Source organism: Ipomoea nil, unplaced genomic scaffold, assembly GCF_001879475.1.
Source record: "Ipomoea nil cultivar Tokyo-kokei standard unplaced genomic scaffold, Asagao_1.1 scaffold0302, whole genome shotgun sequence".
NCBI classification, from domain to species: Eukaryota; Viridiplantae; Streptophyta; class Magnoliopsida; order Solanales; family Convolvulaceae; genus Ipomoea; species Ipomoea nil.
The window spans coordinates 2624581-2648510 of NW_017616730.1; the positions used below are offsets into that span (position 1 = coordinate 2624581).

Sequence of the window (23930 nt, forward strand, 5' to 3'; positions counted from 1 at the left end):
TCCACAATATAATTTGTCCCGAGCAAATATTAATTTTGGTCCCACGAATATTAACAAAATGACAGTTTTGGTTTATATGTTTAATTCCTACCAATTTTCAGTCATGACAATTATTTTAGTACCAATTTTCATCAACAACTATCGTTATAGTGTCAAAATTCATCATGTCGGTCACTCCTCTGTTTAAGACATACCGAGGGGTATTCACGTTTGCCATATGCCTGCTCTGACCGAATCTAAAACTTTTAAAGTATTTTCATCCAATTCAACTTAAGACCTCAATTTGAGCATGAATAAAGAGATCTAAGTTCTAAGATCGATCTCAATTCGCAATTATCCTCTTCATCCTACCTTAATTTGAGGAGAAGAATTATGAATTCATATCGACCTTAGGGTTTAAATTCCTTTATTAGTACTAAAATTAGTATCTTAATTTGAAAAGTACGAAAATACCCTTTATAATTTAATATTTCGGCATATCTTAAACAAAGGGTAACCAGTGTGATGAATTGTAAAACAATAATCGTGGATGAAAATTGGTAAAACAATAGTCGATGAAAATTAGTAAGAATTAAATATGTAGATCAAAATTGTCATTTTGTTAATACTTGTGGACAAAATTGGTATTTGTTCAATTTGTCCCAAAGAGATGATGGGCTTTATGTGGGCCTAGCCAGTAGGTTCAACGTGTTGCAGAGCAGAAAAAAGATCAGTAGCCAGTAGGGACGGGGGAAATATCAAATATAGGATACAAGTAAAGAATCCATCGATACCCACCGTGTTCAGAAGAAGCAGAAAGGCAAATACTACTCGGCAGCTTTAAGGTTTCAGCTTTCAGTCCTGTATATCAATCTATGTATCTAATACCTATCTATATGTATGTGTGTATATACATTCAAACGCGATTATGTTTTTATTGTAGCCGGATTGTCTTCTTTTTTTTCATCGTAAGTATGATCTTTGGTTAAGGTTTTTGGTCTTTGATGATGGGTTTTTATCCGTATCGAGGAAGCAATTTGACGAAGGGGTATTATAGATTGGGAAAAATGCATTTACAGAAAAAGGATGAAATTTCATTTTTATACCGAAAATTTGCAGGATGTGATCAATGAAATTGCTGAGGGTAAATTCTGTATTTCTGATTGAAAAAGGTTTTGACTCTGTTACTTGCAGGGGATTTACTGATTTTTTGGGTACTTTGTTGGATGTTAGTTGTTACATCACAGTTTATTCCATTTTCTTTGTTTTATTGTTTCTTTTCCCCCCCTCAGGTGGTATTGAGATGTTTCCACTGCATTGATAATTCTTATGGGCCAAACTAATGTGATAAGTCTGTTGTTTGTGGCTGGTGTTTGGGTGGCATCATATGCGTTGGTAGCCGTGGTTGGTATCTTTCAGATATTCAATTGCCTCAGAACTTCAATTGTGGGTTAATCGAAACATTTGGAGAAGCCTTTAAGGGGAAGGAGAATAGGCAAGAGCTGTGATTGGTTATGCTAGCTGGTTATTGGCCCTGCAGCCAGTGGAAAGTCGAGAAATCAAACCCTACTAGGTGATTATTTGACCATTTGTTTGATTTGGGAATGGATGAGAACTGAACTCTTCTCTCGTGTTTCTGTTCTTTAGAATTTCATCGAACGTTGCAAGTAGTAGATATATCAATCTCTGTCAGGTATGTGTATCTTCGTATTTAGATGTTTCATGCTTGCCATTGGTATTCTTATTTATTTTTGTCTGCAGATACTTGAATTGAAAGCCTCATTTGTTGATAAATCAATACATGGCTCCACAATTTCAGAAGCTTAATACATGTCTTATGGAACTGGTAAGCATGAAAGCTGTTAAGTTGTACTTCCATTCCCGAGTCTGGAGAAATTCCAATTTAATGAATCGGGATTTTGTCTTGCTTCCAGCCAGTACTTGCATACTACCCTTTTGTCTTTACATTGCACCAAAATTTAATCACGGTTGCTATTAGTTTTAGAACATTTCCCAGTTATCATTGTATCACTTTAAAAATTAAAAGCCTGTGTGTTGCCATAAAGGATTTTTTGCTACGACTTATTCTGCTCCCGTTTCTATGTTATGCTTTTGACACACATTCATGAGAAGATCTTTGATAAGATGGAAAATTCCCCAATGGTGGTTCTCTTTTCTGAACTTTTTAATGGCTTGCAAGTAAGAAATTTAACCTTCTAGTTTCCCGAGCATCCAGGCCTGTTATATATTGTAAAATTCTTCTAATTTGCATATGCATCTATAATATTGCCAGCCATAAAAGGGCTCCATGAGGCTTATCTGTTGCCTGATAGTCCTCTTTTCCTCCAGGTCAATACACATTTCACGATTACCTTTTTGCCGCTTGGTTTGTGTACAGAGAAAAGGTAATGTTCCCTAATTCCCGGAGTGATGAATTTTTTTGAACGTCCTCCAATACTTGCTTCTACTCTGATTACCTGTAACGGACAATTTAAGAATTACGGGGTACCATTTGTGTCTTTTGTTAGGTATCGAGAAAAGTGGAATTCTTTATTTCTTTAACATCACAGTCCATGCAATTCCGAGCCTTAACATAATACCAACATTATGTTCTGTTTTCCCGCAGTATACAGTACATCCTGCCACGGATTGACAACTGCATTCAGTACAGAAAGGATGCATTTTAAGATAAAAGATTTCGATGCAGAGGATGGTGATGAGATTGAACTTTGGTTGTTCCTGGTTTTTTGTCCATGAAATTTTCCACCCTTCAATTTTTGTTTTGTTTTGTTTTGTTTTGTTTTGAATGGGTTACTATAGTTGGTTTTTGAAATTCATCACCAAATTGTGAAATTGATTCTGCGATGAGTTTTGGATTTTTTTTTTTTCACATTTCAATCTGCATCAGCTTGTAATTTTCAGCAATCTTTCCCTTATTGAATAAATTAAAAGAAAAAAAAAAAGTTTTGTTCCATGCATGGATGTGCCCAAACTCAACTGGATTCAGGCACCTTTAGAACAATTGTTATACCGTAGACTATGGCTTAGATTGCAAGGTGGTCCATTGACCTAAATGTTTATTTTTAGTATATTGAGAGTTCACTTGTAATATATTTTAGATTAATTTTTAGTATGTTCATTTTTGGTGTATTATAGATTCATTGTGTTACTACCTAAAAATAGACATACGATACATTAAAAATAAAGTTTTAACATATTAAAAATGAACATATATTAGTGGTCCACATTGCAATATGAACTAACCGTATATCACTGCATTATGGTTTGAGGTCTTCAGCTATGGCTGGCTAGCACAATACCTTCTATAGTTCTACTTTATCAGTTAGAGCAACCCCAATAAGGGGATTATGCACAGGTTTTGAGAGAAAAAGTTGGGAGGTGGAGGAGAGAGAAGGGAGGAGTTGGGTTTCTTTTCCCCTTGTGTGAGCCCTATAAAGAAAAGAAGCAATCAGAAAATGACACCTTATTTGAAGTTTTTTTATTATTATTTTTCCTTTTTCTTATGCTGACATTTTGTTTTTTATTTTATTTTATTTTTTTTTTTAACTTTCTTCTCTCATTTTCTCTTTCCTAATCACACCTACAAAAACTCTTCAAAAACCACACTAAAATCCCCATTGAAGATGCCCTAGAATATCAATTTGACCTTATATTGTCCCTTTTATTTTTAGGTCAATTTTATCTCATCAGTTCAAAATATACCCTTTTTACCGCAATGTATTTTAAGCAAACCTAATGCTCAGCATAATTATGTTCGTAAACTAATAATCTGAGGAATTTTAGGTTGTTTTGGGCATTTTCCGTAAGATTTATTTGTTTAAAGCAAGCACGGAAACAAAGACATTTTGTTTCATAAATTCTTTTATAATGTAATTGATTAATGAATTGACTACGACGATCTCGGACTGAAGGGAATGGATGGGAACATAATACGTTTGATGTAGAGATGTTTAGGCGTACAAGTGATGCATATAATTGCCTAAAAACGAAATCTGAGACTTAATTTAATTTGGCCGACACAAGATTAAAGTACAAAAAGTTCTGAGCAAAACAAAAACAGGTATTTCACTCCAATCTTACTACTAGAGTACTAGTAAATCCACAAACTCGAAACAAAGAGAAAAAACAGGGATCGGGCAAAATTGAGTCTTCGATTGAAATGAAAGATAAAACAAAATGGAAATATAGGAGAAATGATTTGGAGTACGTTGATCACTCATCATCCGAATCATCATCATCATCGTCATTTCCGGCTGCTGCATTTAGTGCATTCAGTCTCTCTATCAACTTAGCCCTCCTTTCATCATAAGTTAGTTTCTTTTGGTTGAACCTACAAATAGACACAGAGATAATGTGTTAGGTGCATCTCTATAATCAGACAACATTTGAAAGGGTAAATTTAAAAACTGCACAAAATATAGCAGACCTCTTGTGCTCCTTAGGTGGCTGCTTCTCGGACTTCTTTGGGCTTGGATCTGCGCGTATAGCAGCATGAACCTTTTTGTACAGAGCCTCAATGTTGTCTGCTTCAATACCCTTTTTAATGTACCCGCTAAAATGAGTTTGGTACTTCTCAGGCTCATCTTCATTCAAGCTCTGGATAACCAAAAAAAATAAAGCCACAAAAAAAACAAGTTAATAAGAAACCAAATAGATCAGCACGGAATTGTGGCACTAGGAACTAGCAATAAAGATTTTTCAGTCTATAACTAATAAAAGAAGCTATAGTTCGGAGAGGAAATCATCATCAAAGCAACTGGTTCAATGAATCCGCGGATATTAAAAATGAGGACAGGAGTAACAACCCTAAGAATAAGAAACATCAGTATGTTCCAACTTACATTCATGTATGCTGCAACATGTCCTCCATAGATGTACTTGCGGTGAACCTCAGCATCAAGGTTCTTGGAATCCTTGGTGAATCCAGCAAACCTCTTTTCACTGTGAGGAATATCGAGTCCACCATCTAATGCACCCTGAAACCAAGAATAAAATAAATTTGGCATCATCCCTTTCTTTAAAACTTGGTTCAATAATATAAATTAGATTTTTATTAAAAACCCCAATTTAAAATATCAGTAGATGGCCAGTAGAGGAATGACCAACATAATCAAACAGAGGGATCACACATGAAATTTGTGTAGAATGCAGAAAGATGTTTGAAACAAACTAGTCTAAATATTAATGTGAAAATTGAATTCAATGGTTACATGTTAGAAGTATTGACCAGAGGGTAGAAAAAATGCAGTTCCATGCAGTTGTTCTTACAAGACCAATATCCAATGATTACAATTTAAAAATTACCTTCAGGGCACCAAAGACACGGTTCCCAGTGGTTGTTCGGATAAGACCAACATCCAGAAGAGCACGGAAAGGCCTCCTGCTTTCACCAGGTTCAACAGAGTAGTCCTCCCCGGTAGCCTGTTCATAAGATAAAATTTTTTATTAAAACATAAACCAAAGTACATACTTACAAAGAAATACTATACAAGAAAGCAATGCCAATTACCACTCACCTCAACATTTCCTTCATACTCCTGATCCATTTCAAGTTTTTGGAGCAGTCGGCGAGCCAAAAGAAGTCCGGTGCAGTAGGCTGAATTGAGGAGTAAAAGATGATAAACCAAATTAACAAAATTACATTAAAAAAAATAAGAAACAGATAGGCAATGTAGGGATGGGCACCTGCAGCATAATTGGTAAGACCAACTTCAAGGCCATAACGAGGGAGTTCATTAGCATAAGCAGAGGCAAGAATCATATCACCAGCAATACTAGCAGATACAATTTGAGCAACTATGTCCTTGTTGGTCTATGGACAAAGTTAAAGAAACAATCTGCCCAAAATTTAGGCTTCAAGCACAAAAAACAGAGAACATTTTTGCAGAAACAATCATCCAGAGTACTAATAATGTGTCTTAAATTTTGAAAATATAAAGAGTGGTATTGAAAAACCAAAATAACCAAAATGCAATGCTGCACTAAAAACTGTTACAAAATTACAAGTGAAGCAAAAGCAGCAAGTAAACTTTTTTTTGAAACTGGTAATTCAAGCAACTTGCAGCAGATTGATCAAGAGGACATTCAAGTAAAAAAGAAATGTTTTAGGATACAAATCGGACAACAAATCGGTACTTTGGAGTGTTGTACTTGTTCTTGTCCTGGTTGATCAGCCTATTCCTGGCTCTATAGTCAGTCTTACCCTCTGTGCATTAACAAAATTGTTAAAAACTACAATGACAAAAATAATCACCCAAAATGATTACAACTCTAGGTAATACCTCTCCTTCTCTTGAACTTGACCTGGAAACGCTTGAAGTAAGCCCTTGTCTTTTGGACCTTGATGAAGGCCTGCAAGTGAAATTCACAAACAGTATCAACACATGATATATTAGCAAATCCGCTCTAGAAATTAACATCTACACCTCATTTTACACATAATTTTTTATCTTCATTTATTCACCCGCCAACACAAAAGACTTGCACCGTAGCTTCAAATATATTACCAAAACCCTAATACATGACCCGCGAACTGAAAATTTTCAATTTCTTATAGCATATCGGGGAGAAAATCAAATAAATATGACAGTAAGTTCCTAAACAAATGTATACAGCAATCACAGGTCCATAACTGAAATGAATCTAGCTTGCCAAACAGTGATTAAGCATGAACATAAGGCAGATACAAATGCATGAAACCAAATGTATACTTTAGATACTTCGTAAAACAGTCAGATTCGCAGCTTACCATTGGTGCTGTCGATGAGCTTCACCCGCGGAGCGGTGTTTCCTGGGGAGAGAGATAGCTGCTGCGAGGAAGAGCTCGTAAGAGCTTAAATAACTACCCCGTACTAAAACCCTAGTGCTTCGCTCAACCCGCGTTTTTTATTGACCCTGATTCCCAACCGGGCCGACGATATGGATCAATGCAGGCCTAGAATCTTGATATGTTATTGGGCCTTGACCCGCTGTTTTTTGGACTTTCAAAATGTCTTAGAGCATCATTTGTTGAGGTTTTTTGTGGGCTTTTAGATTGCTAAGTAAGAAAGAGGAAAAAAAAAAAGAAGTCTGCTAACTAAAAAATAAAAATAAAAAGGTTGATTAACGCGCCCAGCCTGGCATGTGGTGTGTACTCGTCGGCAAATTATTGTGTAGACCATGGTCCACACAGTGTTATGTGGACCATAATAAAATGTACATTATTTTTGTAACCGTAATGAAAGGAACATAGGAGTTTGTCACTAGGTATTTGACCAAATAGGATCGTCCAGTTCCTATAGAACCTATCACTAAAATACCCCTAGAGGGGGATAAAACTATTAGCCCCAGACGAAGTTTGCGAATAAGTGATTGTCTGATAATGAGCAAGGAATATCCGTCTTTCTGCTAAACAGGATATATTGAACTCATAATTCATTAGATGCCTTTGATGAATGTCAACCAAGTATCGTAAGTAAATTGCTCCCGATTATTCAATCATTTGATAACCAGAGTCATTCTTTGATAAATGATCACTATGAGTCAGACTCAATAGAATTCTTTTTTCTGTCGTTACGGCGGAGAGCTGAACCAAGAATTTTCTTTCTTCCTCATGAATCGAATCACTGTTCGCGACCCAGGATTCTATTTTATCATCAATCCAATCCCCGTTCACGTTTTTTCTTTTTCTTCTCAATGAATAGATCTCTTTACTTGTACAATATAATGTACACTCAGTACAAAAATAATGTACATCCCCTGAATACAATGTATATTATTTTTGTACTGAATGTACATTATTTTTGTAATGAATGTACATTATTTTATAGTATACAAAATATGGTCCTCACAACTTGTATGGAAAGTGGTCCACACAATAATGATTGGTACGCGTCCGGCTGGACGCTTTTGGTGCGTCTTACGCGCATTAGGAGACAACCTTATTTTTTTGTCGTTGGGCCCACTGAATCTGACCAAAACCAATGCCTCATACAATAATCTAATTTATTCTCTCTCATCCATATGTGTATTACCACCTCTGCAAAAGCCTTCCAAAATTCTCTTATTTGGAATACTTTTAATGATAACCGGGTCGATTTAGCTCACATCTGCCAAAGTCATGAAATTTTAGTCTATTAAAAAGAGTTAATACCCAAAATAGTCCCTCGACTATGTTGTAATTAACAATTTGGTCCTCGACTATCATTCTTACCCAATTAAGTCCTCAATTATACAATTTTTGGGTAAGAATGATAGTCGAGGACCAAATTGTTAATTACAACATAGTCGAGGGACTATTTTGGGTATTAACTCTTTTTAATAGACTAAAATTTCATGACTTTGGCCTTCTATTGATTTATACGATAATATAGAACTGGAAAATTGAATGCCTTGCTCTTAGCTCTTATGATACGAGAATACAAAATCTAGTACAGTCTACATTATGATTTTAGATTTGCTTACTGGCCTTATTCATTTTGCAGAAATTGCCACAGTATCCATTGCCAACACATAATGTTGTTGTGAGAGGTGTTATTCCTACTGAGTTTGAGGTAGAATATGCATAATTAGTTCTTATGTTAACCCTCTGTTGTTGGGACTTGGCAATCTTGATAATAAATGTTCTTTTATGGATGCAGCTAAATACTGTTGCATATGATGAAGGGCATGGTGCCAACTTGAAGAAAGAGCTCTTTCTAGGGGATGCAATATCTGATCTTCCTCCGGTAAATTGTTATGAATTTTTTTTATAGGTGTATTGTACCTGTGGTTATTTTAGCTTATATGGTGTGGTATTACAGGTGGAGAATAATGAGAAGAGGGATGATATGGAATATGTTGATAAACCTGGGTCTGAATTCCAGCAGTTTATAAGGCTTGGGAGAGATGGTTTGCCTGGAACGTTGCACGATCACTGTCCATTACAATTAAATGATGATGACTATCAACGTGTCTGTCACATTCCGAAAGCCAAGGTATCAAAAATTCTTTGAAGTTTTTTGGTATAGAAGTTTTGTTTTGATCCTCAAAAATGCTGAGCCATTGTGTATATTATGTTAGGGAGCTGCCAGGTGTTAGTGTTGTAGACAATAAAGTGCACTGGGATCCAAATGTAGAGAGGGTATACTTGAGTTCAGGGAAACCCTTGGTATGTTTGTTCTTGTGCTTTTCTATTCACTCACAAGTGATTCTCTTTTTGAAACAGGGTTTGGGTGTGGAATGCTTGGTCAGGCTGAAGTGGCAAATTGGCTCTCTCAGAGCAAGCTTGCTGCCAAAGTAGCTACCTATTAGGAAAAGTCCTGTTGGAGTTTATGGTTGTTGGAGTTTATGGGTGGCTTCCTATTTCCAAGCAGTTTCCTATTTCTTTGTTTTTTCAGCGTTCTCTCCATCTCAAACACTTCATGCCAAGCTGCCTTTTGCCGGAAAGACGTCAAATTTCAGGTTAATGCCTGGCCTAAAGTAGGATTTGGGTGGTAAAAAAGTTGCAGCCATGAAGCCGAGTCACTGCTTTATTCCATTGTAAGTTTGCTCTCTTTCTGAGACAATGCAGAAAAAAATCAACAAAGAGAAGGGAAAAAGTAAATTGGGATAGCCCAGAGTCTAAACTCTAAAGAAAGAAATTACCCACCTTCTCTGACTGGTAAAATAATTGATGAATGGCCCCCATGCCCAAGTGGTTCTCGATCACTTGTTGTCAACCACCAAAAGCACCCAACAAGCCCCCAGGCATATCACATCAAGCATTGCCTGGAATAAGCAGCAGTAAATGTTGTGGTTATAAGGAGTATTATTTTTCTATGTTTATTTTGTTTCGGGCCCTGGGAAGGGGCAGTGCTTAAAGAGTGTTTTCTTCAATCCATTGTAAAAAGTTGCAGCCATGAACGGGGGTTCAGATTCACTGGTTCCATTGGGACTTGGGAGTACGAAGAATAACATTTGCTGAAGAAGAAAAAGGAAAAGGTTTTAGATTTTTTAAAACCCCTTTGACAGCGTATTTTTTTTACTCTGGGCTAAAGGTTTAAGCAGAAACAGTACAGGTATTTTATTTTAATTTTTAGTTTTCATCTGGTCAACAATTGATAGCTCCAGATTTTATTTAGAAAAATCTTTTTAAAAATAATTTTTATTTTCTCATCTTTCTTAGGTTTTTGCGCTTTGTTATTTTTGTTCTAGTGTTGTTTTCCTTATTTTTATCATTTTTTAAGGGTTCATTTTTATTTAAAACTAGTGTTGTGTATTTGGTTTTGTTTTAACTCTCTAGCACCCAGTCCCAAGGCACCACCAAATTGGTTTTGTCAATGCTTTTCAAAATGTTGCTACTTTTACCCCAATTTTCCCATGAATAGAGAACGGTATAGAGAACAAAATAATTTATTTGGGATTTCAATTTCAATTATCACATGTACCGACTAGAGAACACAGTATCCCTATTTTCCCATGAATTTTCCCTTTGTGCCGTTCATTTTATTTTTGTTAGCATTAAAGGACCCTATTTTCCCATGGATTTCCCCTTTGTGCCGTTCATTTTATTTTTGTTAGCATTAAAGGAATATTTTTAGTTTGAATTGTGTATTCCAAAGATCATTTTAAAAATAAAAAAATATAGGAAAAAAGATCGAAACAAAACAATGAACCGGTTAAAAATGGAATATTAGCACGATCAGCATAACAGAACGAACAAAATATTTCAAAAAATACTCGTTGAAATCAAGCACTTGAAAAATGCTAAATTAAGAAAAACAGCTAAAAAAAAAAAGGGTAAAACAATAAATCGGTAAAAAGAAAAAATTAGTGCAAAACACAAATAAAACAAAACGAAAAGAGCACAAATATAATTAAGCGAGACCCATAAATGCATGAAAAACATTGGAAAAATCAAATATTTAAAAAGTACTCTTTAGAAAATAAACGAGACGAAAAGTCAAAATAAAAATAGACAACATCGGAAACACATGTAAAGAAAAAACGCAACAGACAAAATACACGTGAAAAATACTAAATTAAGAAATATAAAATAGTAAAATAGACAACATAAAAAACACATGTGAAAAACACAACAGACAAAATTTAACTACTAAATTAAGGAAAACACTAGCAATGTCAAAAATAATAAAAGAGAACTCCAAATACCAAATAATCCAAGAACACATTCAAAGAAAAAATTAAGAAAAACAAACTATTAGTAATGTCAAAAATAATAAAAACACATTCAAAGAAAATCAGAACGAATAAAATCAAAAGCACAAATATAATGAAGCGAGAAAATAAACACATTGAAAAGTGTGTACGAAAGGCACAAATATATACAAGGAACTATACAAAAAGAAAAGCTAATGCATGAAAAAAAACAATAAGAACTTCAAGACATTCAGAAACACATTCAAAGCAAAAACATCACCCAAATGAACACACAAGGAAAAATGCTATAAATAAATACGTCATAACAAAAAACAAAAAACACACAAATATAACAAAACGAAATAACTCCAAGACAATTCAGAAACACATTCAAAGAAAAACACAATGGATAAATATAACAACAAAGCAAAAATAACACGATAATGAACAACTACGCAAATGAACAAAATGAACGATAAAAAGTAAAAATTTATACACGAACTCAAGAGGAAACACATTACATAAGAACGATAAAAAGAGGAAATCAAAAATATAACGAGCTCAAGACATTCCGAAACACATTCAGAAATTACATAAGAACACTTGAAAAATGCTATAAATTAAAAAATATATATCACCCATGCGTTAAAACAAAACGAAAAGAGAACTCCAAATAATCCAAGAACACATTCAAAGAAAAAATTAAGGAAAACAAACTATTAGTAATGTTAAAAATAATAAAAACACATTCAAAGAAAAACAGAACGAACAAAATCAAAAGCACAAATATAATGAAAGCGAGAAAATAAACACATTGAAAAGTGTGTACGAAAGGCACAAATATATGCAAGGAACTATAGAAAAGGAAAATTAATGCATGAAAAAAAAACAATAAGAACTTCAAGACATTCAGGAACATATTCAAAGCAAAAATATCACCCAAATGAACACACAAGGAAAATGCTATAAATAAATACGTCATAACAAAAAACAAAAAACACACAAATATAACAAAACGAAATAACTCCAAGACAATTCAGAAACACATTCAAAGAAAAACACAATGGATAAATATAACAAAGCAAAAATAGCACGATAATAAACAACTACGCAAATGAACAAAATGAACGATAAAAAGTGAAAATTTATACACAAACTCAAGAGGAAACACACTACATAAAAAAGATAAAAAGGGAAAATAAAAAATATAACGAACTCAAGACATTCCGAAACACATTCAGAAATTACACAAGAACCCTTGAAATATGCTATAAATTAAAAAATATATATCACCCATGCGCCACATTCAGAAATTACATAAGAACACTTGAAAAATGCTATAAATTAAAAAAAAATACTGAGTAAGTCAAAAATACTCATGAAATAAATATTCATAAAATTATCTTTAGAAATACGCAATTCAAACTAAAAATACGCCAAAAGAACACTAACAACAAAATATGAATGGGGTAAAAAAGAAAATTAATACATGCAAAAAAACAAAAAGTACACAAACAGCAAAAAGAAATCCAAAACATTCAGGAACTTCAAAGCAAAATGTTATGAACAAACATAACGAAACAAAAATATCACCCAATACTATACAAGAACACTTAAAATAAATATGTCATAACAAAAACAAAATGAACAGTAAATAACATGGGAAAAAAATGCATGAAAAAAAAAACACACACACACACACACAAATATAACAAAACGAAAAGAACTCCAAAATATTCAAAAACACATTCAAAGAAAAATGTAATAGACAAAAAACAAAACTTACAAATATAACAAAGCAAATACAGTAAAAACATAAAGAGAAAGAACTAAAAACTACACAAGAACACTTGAAAAATACTATAAATAGAGAAACAACTAAATACATCATAAATACTTGTTAGTAAACAAATGAATGTTCAAACTAAAAATATGCTAACGAACAAAATGAACAGTAAAAAGAGAAAATTTATACATATGGACAAATTAAAAAAAATGCAAAAATATAACAAAACAACAAGACATAAAACACAATAGACAAATATAACAAAACAAAAATAACCAAAAACTACGCAAAATTATAAAATGATCTATATTACTATACAATTCAAACAAAAAATACGGTAAAAGAAAGCTAACAAAAACAAAATAAATAGTAAAAGGTGAAAATTACTGCATGGAAAAAAAAACAAAAAATAAACAAATATAACAAAACAAAAAGAACTCCAAAACATTTAAGAACACAAAGAAAAACGCAATGAACAAAAACAAAAATCACAAACATAACCAGCAAAAACAGCACAAAAATCCAGGAAAAACATAAAGTTAAAAAACTAAAAAAAAAGTACTAAGGAGTGTTTATGATGTATTTGGTTGTTTTTCAAAAAAAAAAAAGTACTAAAATTATAAAATTATAACGAACAAAGTGAGCGGTAAAAAAATGCAAAAATATAACGAAGCGAAAAGAACTACAAAACACTCAGGATTTAGGAACACATTCAAAGCAAAATGTAATGAACAAATATAATGAAGCAAAAATAACACAAAACTACACAAAATTATAAAGCGATCTATATAACTACACAATTCAAACAAAAAGATACATAAATGAACAGTAAAAGGAGGAAATTAGTGCATGGAAAAAAATAAAAAACACACAAATATAACGAAACGAAAAGAACTTCAAGACATTCAAAAACACATTCAAACAAAAATGCAATGGACAAAAACAAAAATCACAAATATAACAAAGCAAAAATAGTACAAAAATGCAAGAAAAACATGTATATGTAATTTGTAAAGCATACCGTGCCGCATCCGTCCGCAACTCAGGCACCAACGTGCCGCATCCGTCCGCAACTCAGGCACCAACGTGCCGCATCCGTCCGCCACTCAGGCACCAACGTGCCGCATCCGTCCGCCACTCAGGCACCAACGTGCCGCATCCGTCCGCAACTTAGGCACCATCGTTCCACTCATATACATATGCAAGGAAAACATGTATATATAATTTGTAAAGCATACCATCATATACAAATACACAATCATATGTATTCCCCTCCCCTTTCTTCCCAGTCCAAAACAAAACAAACACAGAAAAAATAAAAACTTAGAAAGGGAGAAAGAAACCAAAAAATTTACCTGCTCACTGCAATCCTTCTCAACCTTCCCTTATAATTAGCAATGCTTGATGTGAATATCCTCGAGCTATGAATTCTGTTCTAGTCAAAAAAATTGTTAGATAAATGAAATTGAAATCCCTAATAAGGTACTGGATAATTCTATTTATATTTGAAGAGTTGGGAGCAACATGTTGAAAAGCATTTACAAAGCCGATGTGATACCTTGTGGTTAGGTTGCTAATGTGATGGTTGATGGCGGATCCTCAATGCCTAGATATTAAGCCTCTGTGAAAAGAGTGATCGAGAACAAACCTGTATACTTGAATTTTCAGGTTAGTAAAACTGTAAAAGTTATAACTCCATCACGGAGTATTAAGAGCAGTGTATAGGCATTCTCTCGGGGCAATTAATCAATTATTTTACCTGTCAAAAGCTGACTTCATCTTTCAATCAGTCCACTTTACCTTTCACTTTTCCTCTTTGTTGAGCTTTATTTTCAGCAAATGCATTCATTCGTCTCTGAAATGGAAAAAAAAAAAAAAATTACAGTGTACTATTAAAAGATAACCACACAAGAGAGAGCAACTCACAAAAGGAATAAACCAGTGACTCTGTCTCCCCCAATCATAGATTCATGGCTGCAACACTTTTACCCTCCAAATTCTACTTTAGGTGACGGCATTAACCTGAAATTCAACGTCCTAAGGTGGCCCATTTCTGGCGAAAGACGGATAGTGTTTTAAATGGAGAGAACGCCAAAAAAACATAGAAATAGTAAACATAAACTGCAAAGGAATAGGAAACCAACCCTAATGATGAATGAAAACTCATTCGGTAATTAAGAAAAATTAAAGATAACAAACGAAATACGTCGAAAATACTAGGAAAATTAAAAGAATCACTATTCCTAATAAAAATACCTTTAAAATTTACAAGTACTAAATTATAAAATGATCTTTGGAAAACACAATTCAAACTAAAAATATGCAAAAAGAAAGCTAACAAAAAAATAAAAAAGAACGGTAAAAAGGGGTAATTAATGCATGGAAAAAATAAAAAATACACATAACAAAACAAAAAGAACTCCAAGATATTTAGGAACACATTAACAGAGAAACGCAACGGACAAAAATAACGAAAAGAAAATAAACCAAAACTACACAAGTACACTTGAAAAGTGTACTATAAATTAAGGAAAACAAACTAACAATGTCGAAATTAATCCTTAGAAAATAAAAGAATTCACTATTCCTAGTTATTTATTGAATTTCAAAACGATATTTGGAACTACCCAATTCAAACAAAAAATATGTCGAAAGAACGCAAGCAAAAACAATGAACGGTAAAAAGATAAATTATTGCATGGAGAAAAAACACACAACTATAACAAACGAAAAGAATTCCAAGATATTCAGGGAATACATTCAAAGAAAACAAAACAAACAAAATCAAAAACACAAATAATGAATTGAGAATAACCCATAAATGCATGAAAAACATAAAGAGAAAACCAAAAACTACACAATAACACTCAAAAAATGCTATAAATTAAGAAAATCAAACTAAATATTTCAAATATACTCCTTAAAGAGAACACCAAGAAATTCTCGAAAAATGCTATAAATTAAGAAAATCAAACTAAATATTTCGAATATACTCCTTAAAGAGAACACCAAGAAATTCAAGAACACATTGTAAAAAACACAACGAAAAATAAAAAGGCACAAATATATCAAAACGAAAATAACTCAAAAAATGCATAACTAAAAACTACATAACACTTGAAAAAATGCTATAAATTAAAAAGAAAACATACTAAACACGTCAAAAATACTCCTTATAAAAATAAAATAATTCAGTATTCCTAATACAAATGATCTTTAAAAATACGCAACTCAAACTAAAAATACGCCAAAAGAATACTAACAACAAAATATGAACGGTAAAAAGGGAAATTAATGCATGGGAAAAAAAAAACAAAAATACACAAACATAACAAAGCAAAAAAAGATAAAAAAAATTCAAAGCAAAACGTAATGGACAAACATAACGAAGCAAAAATGTCACCCAAAACTACACAAGAACACATGAAAAATGCTATAAATAAAGGAAAACGCACTAAATACATCCTAACAAAAACAAAATGAACAACAATAAAAGGGGAAAATTAATGCATGAAAAAAACAAAAAACTATATAACAAAACGAAAAGAACTCCAAGACATTTAAGAACACATTCAAAGAAAAATGCAATGGACAAAAACAAAAGTCACAAATATAACAAAGCAAAAATAGCACACAAATGCAAGAAAAACATAAAGAGAGAGAACCAAAACACAAAAACACTTAAATAATGCTATAAATTAAGAGAAACAACTAAATACATCATAAATACTCTTATTAAATAAATGCATTCACTACTCCTAATAGAAATACCTTTAAAAGTTATTTATAAAAAATTAGAAGTAGTAAAATTACAAAATGATCATTGGAAATAACAATTCAAACTAAAAATGTGTCAAAAGAAGGCTAACAAACAAAATGAACGGTAAAAAGAGGAAATTTATGCATGGGAAAAACAGAAGATGGAAAAAAAACCCCAAGACATTCAAGAACCCTTGATGAAAACATACTAAATTCATCAAAAATAAATATAAGTATTGGATTATAAAACGATCTATAAAACTATACAATTCAAAAAAAAAAAAAAAAAAAAAAAAAAAAAAAAAAAAAAAAAAAAAACAAAACGATATTGCCCAATTCAAACAAAAAAAAAAAAAAAAAAAAAAAAAAAACGCTAACAAAAACAATGAACGGTAAAAAGGAAAAATTAATACATAGAAAAAATTACACAAATATAACAAAACGAAAAGAACTCCAAGACATCCAGGAACACATTCAAAGAAAAACAGAACGAACAAAAACAAAAGCACAAATATAATGAAGCAAGAATAACCCATAAATGCATGAAAGAAATAAAGAGAAAATAAAAAACTACACAATCACACTCGAAAAATGCTATAAATTAAGAGAAACAAACTAAATATTTCAAAAACACTTCTTAGAAAATAAACACATTGAAAAAAAATACAAATATAATGAAACGAAAAGAACTCCAAGACACATCCAGGAACACATTCAAAAAGTACACACAAATATAACCAAACAAAGAGAACTCCAAAACATCCAGGAACACATTCAAAGAAAAACAGAACGAACAAAATCATAAACACAAATATAACACTCGAAAATAAAAAATGCATAAAAGATATAAAGAGAAAATAAAAAACAATACAATAACACTCGAAAAATGCTATAAATTAAGAAAAATAAACTAAATATTTCAAAAATATTCCTTAGAAAATAAACACATTGAAAAAAAACACAAATATAATGATACGAAAAGAACTCCAAGACATCCAGAAACACATTCAAAAAATACACACAAATATAACCAAACAAAGATAACTCCAAGACATCCAGGAACACATTCAAAGAAAAACAGAACGAACAAAATCATAAGCACAAATATAATGAAGAGAGAATAACTCAAAAATGCATGAAAAACATAAATAGAAAATCAAAAACTACACAATAACACTCAAAAAATACTATAAATTAAGAGAAATAACATCCAAGGAACACATTCAAAGCAAAACGTCATGGACAAAGATAATGAAGCAAAAAATCACCCAAAACTACACAAGAACACTTGAAAAAGGCTATAAATAAAGAAAAACAGACTAAATACATCATAACAAAAACAAAATGAACAGTAAAAGGAAGAAATTAATGCAAACAAAAAACACACAAATATAACGAAACAAAAAGAACTTCCAAGACATTCAGAAACACATTCTAAGAAAAGCTCAATGGACAAAAACAAGTCACAAATATAACAAAGCAAAAACAGCACAAAAATGCAAGGTAAACATAAAGAGAGACCAAAAACTACACAAGAACACTTGAAAAATGCTATAAATTAAGAAAAACAACTAAATACATCATAGAAACTCTTAGTAAAAATGATCATTGAAAATACACATTTCAAACTAAAAATATACCAAAAGAACGCAAACGAACAAAATGAGAAAAAGAGGAAACTTATGCATGGGAAAAAAACAAAAAACAAAAAATGCAAAAATATAACAAAGCGAAAAGAACTCCAAGACATTCAATAACACATTCAAAGCAAAACGCAACAGACAAATATAACGAAGTAAAAATAAATTAACACTACACAAAAACACTTGAAAATGCTATAAATTAAAGAAAACATATAATATAAATATTTAATTATAAAACGATTTATAGAACTACACAATTCAAACAAAAAATACGCCGAAAGAACGCTAAAAATATGAATAGTAAAAGGGGAAAATTAATGCATGGTAAAAAATAAGACATTCAGGAAAACATTCAAAGAAAAACATAATGGACAAAACAAGTCACAAAACATAAGAAATCGAAAATAGCACAGAAATGCAAAGAAAACATAAAGAGAAGTGTATGCAAAAACTACACAAGAACACTTGAAAACATACTAAATACGTTGAAAACACTCCATTGAAAATAAAAAGTATTTAAAAAATATAAGTGTATGAAATGTTCATGTTGATGATTATTATTATTTTCAATAACAACCAATGGTAATAAATAGAATCTAGCCCTATACAACAAACATCAAAGATTACTACCATGATCTTCTTACCGAATAGAAGTTCAAATACATTAATCATAGAGAATTAATGAGAGAAGGTCATTTACCTGTTGCATTCGATATCAGATTGAAATTCTTCAAGCTCTCTAATTTTAACTCCCACTCTTCACATCAACCTGATCAATTATGTAAGCAAAGCAAAACATCATATACAAATACACAATCAATTGGATTGAACACACCTCTTTAGTGACATATTCCACTACCACTTCTTCCCGGTCCAAAACAAAACAAACACAGAAAAAATAACTTATAAAGGGAGATAAGAAACCGAAAAATATACCAGCTTACTCCAATCCTTCTCAACCTTCGCTTATTCCAAACAATGCTTGATGTGAATATCCCCGAGCAAGGGATATACTCTGTTCTAGTCGGTAAATTGTTAGATAAATGAAATTGAAATCCTGAGAATTCTATTTATATTGAAAGAGTGCGGAGCAACATGTTCAAAAGCATTTAAAAAGCCGATGTGATACCTTGTATTTAGGTGCTCAGGTCAGCCTTGTTAAGTGGTGGTAGCTGGTGTGATGGTTGATGGCAGATCTAACTTCTAACACTAATAGTGTTCAACCTCCATATAGATTATAAACCTCTGTGAAAAGAGTGATCGAGAACAAACCTACACAATACTTGAATTTTCAGGTTAGTAAAACTGTAAAAGTGTACTATAACCCCATCACGGAGTATTAAGAGAATACAAATATAGAAGAAACTAATCATTTTTACCCTCCAAATGCTACTTTAGCGTTTAATACAGCCTGATCAATTATATAAAGCAGAAAATCATATACAAATATGCAATCAACTGGATTTAAGAAAACACCTATATAAGTGACCTATTCCACTGCCCCTTCTTTCCCAGCCCAAAACAAAACAAACACAGAAAAATAATAAATTATAAAGCAGGATAAGAAACCACAACATTTAACTGCTTATCCCAATCCTTCTCAACCTCAAGCTAGGGATTCTCTGTTGTAGTTGGTCAGTACAGTTTAGTGCTGGTTCCTAATGTGATGGTTGGTTGAATGATGGCCGATCTAACTTCTTACACTAACAACGTTCAACCTTCTTGTCTAGATATTAAACCTCTGTGACAAGAAGTGATCGAGAACAGACCTACAATACTTGAATTTTCGGGTTAGTAAAAGTGCATAATGCACTATAACACCATCACGAAGTATTATGACAAAATAAATAAATTTGTAAGAGAATTACAAATAGAGAAGTTAATCATGAAGAGGAACAGTGTATAGGCAATTCTCTTGGGCCAATTAATCAATTACTTTATCAGTCAGAAGGTGGGAAATTTCTTTCTTTACATTGTAGTTTATTGCTTTATATCTTCATGAGTCCACTTTTCCTCTTTGTTGAGCTTTATTTTCAGCAAATGCATTCATTCGTCTCTGAAATGGGGGAAAAAAATTGCAGTGTACTCAAATAAAAGATAATCACACAAGAGAGAGCAACTCACAAAATGGAACAAACTAGTGATTCTATCTCCCCCAATCATAGATTCATGGCCGCAACATTTTTACCCTCCAAATCCTACTTTAGGGTGCCGCGGCATTAACCTGAAATTCTATTGTTTGGAATGTTCAAGATGATTTTTATTTTCAATAACCATAAATCATCGAGAATTAATGAGAGAAGGTCATTTACCTGTTATATTCTTATCAGTTTGTAGTTCCTCAAGCTCTCTATTTTTACCTACCACTTATACCTTCACTTCAACCTGATCAATTATGTACGTAAAGCATAACATCATATACAAATACACAATCAATTGGATTGAACAAAACACCTCTTAAGTGAGACTTATTCCACTACCCCTTCTTCCCGATCCAAAACGAAAACAAAAACAAACACAAAAAAAATAATAACTTATAAAGGGAGATAAGAAACCGAAAAATTTACCTGTATACTCCAATCCTTCTCAACATTCCCTTATTCCAAACAATGCTTGAAGTGAATATCCTTGAGCTAGGGATATACTCTGTTCTAGTCGGTAAATTGTTAGACAAATGAAATTGAAATCCCTAATAAGCTAATGGAGTATTCTATTTATATTGGAAGAGTGCGGAGCAACATGTTCAAAAGCATTTAAAAAGCCGATGTGATACCTTGTGGTAAGGTGCTCAGGTCAGCCCTGTTACGTGGTGGTTGCCAGTGTGATGGTTGATGGCAAATCTAACTTCTTACACTAACAGTGTTCAACCTCCATGTAGATATTAAACCTCTGTCAAAAGAGTGATCAAGAACAGACCTACACAAGACTTGAAGTTTCAGGTTAGTAAAACTGTAAAAGTGCACTATAACCCCATCACGGAGTATTAATAGAATACAAATATAGAAGAAACGAATCATGATGAGGAACAGTGAATAGGCATTTTCTCTTGGGGCAATTAATCAACTATTTTACCTGTCAGAAGGTGGCTAATTTCTTTCTTTACACTGCAGTTTATGGCTTCATCTTTCAGTGAGTCCACTTTATCTTTCACTTAACCACACGAGAGAGCAACTCACAATGGAACAAACCAGTGACTCTGCCTCCCCCAACCATAGATAGTCTCATGGCTGCAACATTTTTACCCTCCAAATCCAACTTTAGCCTTTATGACAACCTGATCAATTATATAAAGCAGAATATCATATACAAATATGCAATCAACTGGATTTAAGAAAACACCTATTTAAGTGACCTATTCCACTGCCCCTTCTTTCCCAGCCCAAAATAAAACAAACACAGAAAAATAATAACTAATAAAGCAGGATAAGAAACCACAACATTTAACTATTTACCCCAATACTTCTCAACCTCAAGCTAGGGATTCTCTGTTGTAGTTGGTCAGTACAGTTTAGTGCTGGTTCCTAATGTGATGGTTGGTTGAATGATGGCCGATCTAACTTCTTACACTAACAACGTTCAACCTCCTTGTCTAGATATCAAACCTCTGTGTCAAGAAGGGATCGAAGAACAGACCTACAATACTTCAATTTTCAGACTAGTTAAAGTGCACAATGCACTATAACCCCCATCACGAAGTATTATGACAAAAAAAAAAAATTGTAAGAGAATACAAATAGAGAAGTTAATCATGATGAGGAACAGTGTATAGGCAATTCTCTTGGGCCAATTAATCAATTACTTTACATTGTAGTTTATAGCTTTATCTCTTCATGAGTCCACTTTGCCTTTCACTTTTCCTCTTTGTTGAGCTTTATTTTCAGCAAATGCATGCATTCGTATCTGAAATGGGGAGAAAAAAAAATTGCAGTGTACTCAATTAAAAGATAACCACACAAGAAACAGCAACTCACAAAATGGAACAAACTAGTGACTCTATCTCCCCCCAATCATAGATTCATGGACGCAACATTTTTACCCTCCAAATCCTACTTTAGGGTGCTGCGGCATTAACCTGAAATTCCATTGTCTGGAATGATCAAGTTGATTTTTATTTTCAATAACCATTAATCATAGAGAATTAATGATTACCTGTTTCTGTAATTCCTCAAGCTCTCTATTTTTACCTACCACACAAGAGACAGCAACTCACAAAGATAACCACACAAGAGACAGCAACTCACAAAATGGAACAAACTAGTGACTCTATCTCCCCCCAATCATAGATTCATGGACGCAACATTTTTACCCTCCAAATCCTACTTTAGGGTGCCGCGGCATTAACCTGAAATTCCATTGTCTGGAATGATCAAGTTGATTTTTATTTTCAATAACCATTAATCATAGAGAATTAATGAGAGAAGGTCATTTACCTGTTTCTGTAATTCCTCAAGCTCTCTATTTTTACCTACCACTTAAACCTTCACTTCAACCTGATCAATTATGTATGTAAAGCATAACATCATATACAAATACACAATCAATTGGATTGAACAAAACACCTCTTAAGTGACCTATTCCCACTACCCCTTCTTCCCGGTCCAAAACGAAAACAAACGCAGAAAAAATAATAACTTATAAAGGGAGATAAGAAACCGAAAAATTTACCTGCTTACTCCAATCCTTCTCAACCTTCCCTTATTCCAAACAATGCTTGATGTGAATATCCTCGAGCTAGGGATAATGGGATATAATCTGTTCTAGTCGATAAATTGTTAGATAAATGAAATTGAAATCCCTAATAAGCTAATGGAGTATTCTATTTATATTGGAAGAGTGCGGAGCAACATGTTCAAAAGCATTTAAAAAGCCGATGTGATACCTTGTAATTAGGTGCTCAGGTCAGCCTTGTTAAGTGGTGGTAGCTGGTGTGATGGTTGATGGCAGATCTAACTTCTTACACTAACAGTGTTCAACCTCCATGTAGATTATAAACCTCTGTGAAAAGAGTGATCGAGAACAGACCTACACAATACTTGAATTTTCAGGTTAGTAAAACTGTAAAAGTACACTATAACCCCATCACGGAGTATTAAGAGAATACAAATATAGAAGAAACTAATCATTTTTACCCTCCAAATGCTACTTTAGCCTTTAATACAACCTGATCAATTATATAAAGCAGAACATCATATACAAATATGCTATCAACTGGATTTAAGAAAACACCTATTTAAGTGACCTATTCCACTGGCCCTTCTTTCCCAGCCCAAAACCAAACAAACACAGAAAAATAATAATTTATAAAGCAGGATAAGAAACCACGACATTTAACTGCTTACCCCAATCCTTCACAACCTCAAGCTAGGGATTCTCTGTTGTAGTTGGTCAGTACAGTTTAGTGCTGGTTCCTAATGTGATGGTTGGTTGAATTATGGCCGATCTAACTTCTTACACTAACAACGTTCAACCTCCTTGTCTAGATATTAAACCTCTGTGTCAAGAAAGGATCGATAACAGACCTACAATACTTCAATTTTCAGGCTAGTTAAAGTGCACAATGCACTATAACCCCCATCACGAAGTATTATGACAAAAAAAAAAAAAATTTGTAAGAGAATACAATTAGAGAAGTTAATCATGATGAG

General features: G+C 32.9%; 2 protein-coding genes and 2 long non-coding RNA genes across 7 annotated transcripts; 3 read left to right on the plus strand and 1 right to left on the minus strand.

Annotated features, from left to right (window-relative positions):
- The first annotated feature begins 4 nt into the window (after positions 1–4).
- On the plus strand, positions 5–7684 carry LOC109162658. Its single transcript, XR_002051138.1, has 3 exons — positions 5–15; positions 7262–7265; positions 7535–7684. It is a non-coding gene; the product is annotated as an uncharacterized LOC109162658 (long non-coding RNA).
- Positions 681–2927, plus strand: LOC109162642. Of its 4 annotated transcripts, none has more exons than XR_002051136.1 (6): positions 681–824; positions 1272–1552; positions 1627–1672; positions 1741–1825; positions 2329–2384; positions 2508–2927. It is a non-coding gene; the product is annotated as an uncharacterized LOC109162642 (long non-coding RNA). The 4 variants fall into 4 exon arrangements; XR_002051135.1 differs by having other exon boundaries at positions 682–824; positions 2550–2927; XR_002051134.1 differs by having other exon boundaries at positions 683–824; positions 2606–2927.
- Positions 3985–6861, minus strand: LOC109162615 (60S ribosomal protein L5-like). Its single transcript, XM_019311302.1, has 9 exons — positions 6749–6861; positions 6282–6351; positions 6114–6205; positions 5686–5812; positions 5517–5596; positions 5305–5421; positions 4842–4976; positions 4427–4596; positions 3985–4330 (listed from the first exon to the last, which is right to left on the minus strand). The coding sequence occupies exons 1-9, from the start codon at positions 6749–6751 to the stop codon at positions 4213–4215; spliced, it is 912 nt and encodes a 303-aa protein (XP_019166847.1). The 5' UTR covers positions 6752–6861; the 3' UTR covers positions 3985–4212.
- A 317-nt stretch (positions 7685–8001) lies between the features above and the next one.
- LOC109158894 (DNA (cytosine-5)-methyltransferase CMT3-like) lies at positions 8002–9509 on the plus strand. The gene is made up of 4 exons (XM_019306800.1): positions 8002–8070; positions 8433–8531; positions 8619–8705; positions 8781–9509. The coding sequence occupies exons 1-4, from the start codon at positions 8002–8004 to the stop codon at positions 8970–8972; spliced, it is 447 nt and encodes a 148-aa protein (XP_019162345.1). The 3' UTR covers positions 8973–9509.
- Positions 9510–23930: the final 14421 nt, after the last annotated feature.

Bases quoted from the DNA above. Each gene is read 5' to 3' on its own strand.
- LOC109162615 (XM_019311302.1), bottom strand. The intron at 5,813-6,113 runs GTATCCTAAAAC...CTTTGTCCATAG, and splicing joins ACCGATTTGTTGTCCGATTT to ACCAACAAGGACATAGTTGC. The intron at 4,597-4,841 runs GTAAGTTGGAAC...TTGGTTATCCAG, and splicing joins ATGTTGCAGCATACATGAAT to AGCTTGAATGAAGATGAGCC.
- LOC109158894 (XM_019306800.1), top strand. From the start codon at position 8,002: ATGTGTATTACCACCTCTGCAAAAGCCTTCCAAAATTCTCTTATTTGG. The intron at 8,071-8,432 runs GTCGATTTAGCT...TTATGATTTTAG, and splicing joins ATACTTTTAATGATAACCGG to ATTTGCTTACTGGCCTTATT. The intron at 8,532-8,618 runs GTAGAATATGCA...TTATGGATGCAG, and splicing joins TTATTCCTACTGAGTTTGAG to CTAAATACTGTTGCATATGA.